This window comes from Penaeus monodon, chromosome 2 (genome assembly GCF_015228065.2).
Source record: "Penaeus monodon isolate SGIC_2016 chromosome 2, NSTDA_Pmon_1, whole genome shotgun sequence".
NCBI classification, from domain to species: Eukaryota; Metazoa; Arthropoda; class Malacostraca; order Decapoda; family Penaeidae; genus Penaeus; species Penaeus monodon.
In genome coordinates, this window is record NC_051387.1 from 56,701,163 (window position 1) to 56,703,858 (window position 2,696).

A 2,696-nucleotide genomic window follows, 5' to 3' on the forward strand; every position below is an offset into this window, starting at 1 on the left:
GGTGGAGGGACTTCACGCAGCTGCCCCAGGAGTGCCTGAAGTACAGTTACGAGCAGGGGCTGCTGTGGGTCGTGGTGAGCCTGCAGACGAAGCCCGCCGTTTGCAACGTGAAGCTGGTCAGCCTGCACCTCGACGCCTTAGCGAAAGAGACGTTAGTGTACATTAAGACTAGATACCCGGAGCACCCCATTTGCGAAAAGACGTTAAGTAAGCTAGATTATTCGAGAGAAACGGCGAGTGTGTGGAAGGGGGAGCACTGCAGCCATATCATGCAGGCCGTGCATCATGTGATCAGACACATATCAAACTTCAGAATAAGTAACAGTTTGTGTGAGAGTGGGCCCGACCACTACTGCATTGACAGAGTGCTGGTGAATAAAAAAGGGAGTTCAAAGTTGATTTTAGTGATCGAGTCTTGTGTAGCTAACAGATTAGGTGTCCACACCGAAGTGCACAAAAGTAGCTCGGGTCATGTGCTGGATACTTGGAAGCTTTACTATATCGGGCAGGATGGAACTAGTGGCTATGCAACAGCGTGTGCACTTTGCAGAGAAGATGCCACTGCACTGAGTATAGTTCATGAGGACTGGCAGGAAGGACAGACAGTCGATGCCCCGGGCATGTGCAAGGCAATAATCCAGCAGATTGTGTTTTTGGCAGAGTGCTGGTTAAAAAGTGACAGATGGCAGGCAGGAGAACCTGCACTTTATGACCTTCTCGATGAAGAAACATATCACCAACCAATCCGTCTGCTGTTCACTGCCTGGCAGCATGTAGAACACTGGAAAATGAGTAAGTTGTACCACTATATGCACCAGCATTTAAGAGTAGCAGAAACACGCCAGACATTGGGCAAACTTCTACACCTCAGTATCCTGCTGAGAATAAATTCAAAATTGACGCTTGAAAAGTTGCTGAATTTTCGTAGAAGAATGGGCCAGCCTCCAAACACAATGAGAGACTTGTTACGCATGTTAGCCAGTGTTGACAAGAGAGCAAGGACGCGAGTTGCCGAGCTGAAAAATCTGTTGTCGTCTGGAGCAGGAAATTACTCGAGTCTTAACCCTTTAGCAAGTGTCCCGTGGCCTCATGGATGGCCAGGGGGCGAGATGGTGCAGAAAAGAAGAGTGGACCGCAAAAGCTGGCAGGTACAGTTTGCTGTTGGAGAGGTTCTAGAGCAGCGTGGAGGAGACCTGTGTGTCGTATACGATTGGGACTCCATGTGCGTGGAGAGTGAGGATACCCTAGTGTTGATGGGAGAGACAGGCTTGGCTCATGGGACAGACCAACCTTTCTACAGGGTTCTTACAGATGGAGGATCAGCACGGTACCTTGCTCAGGAGAACCTCCGCCATGCTCGCCAGCCAAGACACTTAAAGAACCCTCTCATAGGGCGGTATTTCACAGCTTTCATTTACCCTTTTTATATTCCCAACCCACAGAAGGCATACGAGTATCCAGAAGACCCCAACATTCGAGAACAAAATGCATTGTCCCTGAAGTTGAAATTTGCTGCCAATGAGTGATTTAGGGGGATGCAATCTCTGTATAAGTTAAATTGTTTAAATTGCTTTCTTTTGCATTTTCAGTGTCATAAATATTTTCATGCCAAAGTTTTTCATTTTATTTGCATAGCATCACAAATCAAAGAAATTAATTTTCAATGTTTTCACAATGGAAGGAATGTCTTATGATCATGTCATTCTTATAGGTATGTTCATTGTAAAACTTCCTTTCAGATTAGTTCCTATTTGATATATAAGAGAGGGATTCTATTTTAATTTTTGAACACAAAAGACCATTTTGTTTATCTGTATTTGCAGTTTGTCATTAATATCTTAAAAGGTATTTTTTACAAAAAAAAGTCATATTGTTATCATTCATTCATAGATAATTGTTCTCATCATGAAGATTATAATCGAGATTTTTTCACTAGAAGTTGGGAAGTTGTATAGCATATACAGTACAAGATATTGTAACTTCAGTGTCATGGTATTGTTACAACTTCATTGTCAGTGATTTTATGTATCATTACTTTGTTATTAATTATGACACATTATGATGTTTATCATCTTAGAATCAGTTATGCAATCCTGTTTGTCTTTCATTTTATGCATAAAGTATTTCTGGTGCTCTCTGTTAAGATGTTGACTGTAAATATTTAAGTATGTCGGCAAATTTCTATCAAAAAAGGAAAAATGTGTTTCAAAATATTGGATACCATTTTGTATCCATCAGTTTGACAAGAACAATCACCAGTCCTTTATATAGAAAAGCTGATCATGAATATATTATGTAATTAAAATTGCAGCTTATATTTTCTACATAGTAGTCTTTTATAAGGTAGTTTATATAGGTGAGATATATATATATAAATAAATGAGTAACACATATGTCTATACTTTTTACATGTGCATATTTGTCAATGTGCATGAAACACAACATTACACAAATGCTCTTATATATGTTGACAGCAAAAGAAATAAACTGTCATAATGAAAATGTTAATTTTTTATTTATGATAGAATTTCCGAGTTTATTAAGATTTACTTTATTTAGAAATAATTGCAAAAGTGGTTCTGATCAAGATTGGAATTTCTGTATATCAGAGAATGGAGATTCAATGAAAATTTGTGGTTTTTATCTAAAATTAGACACTATAATGCCCCTGAATTTGTAAAATAAGGTTACTTTTC

At 39.4% G+C, this 2,696-nt stretch overlaps 1 protein-coding gene across 1 annotated transcript in view; it reads left to right on the forward strand.

Annotated features, from left to right (window-relative positions):
* Positions 1 to 1,563, forward strand: part of LOC119583930 (F-box only protein 21-like) — a 2,211-nt gene extending 648 nt beyond the window's left edge. The window contains exon 1 of the mRNA XM_037932644.1: positions 1 to 1,563. This exon is cut by the window's left edge and continues 648 nt beyond it. Coding sequence (XP_037788572.1) covers positions 1 to 1,526 — 1,526 coding nt within the window. The 3' untranslated portion in view covers positions 1,527 to 1,563.
* The last annotated feature ends 1,133 nt before the right edge of the window (positions 1,564 to 2,696 follow it).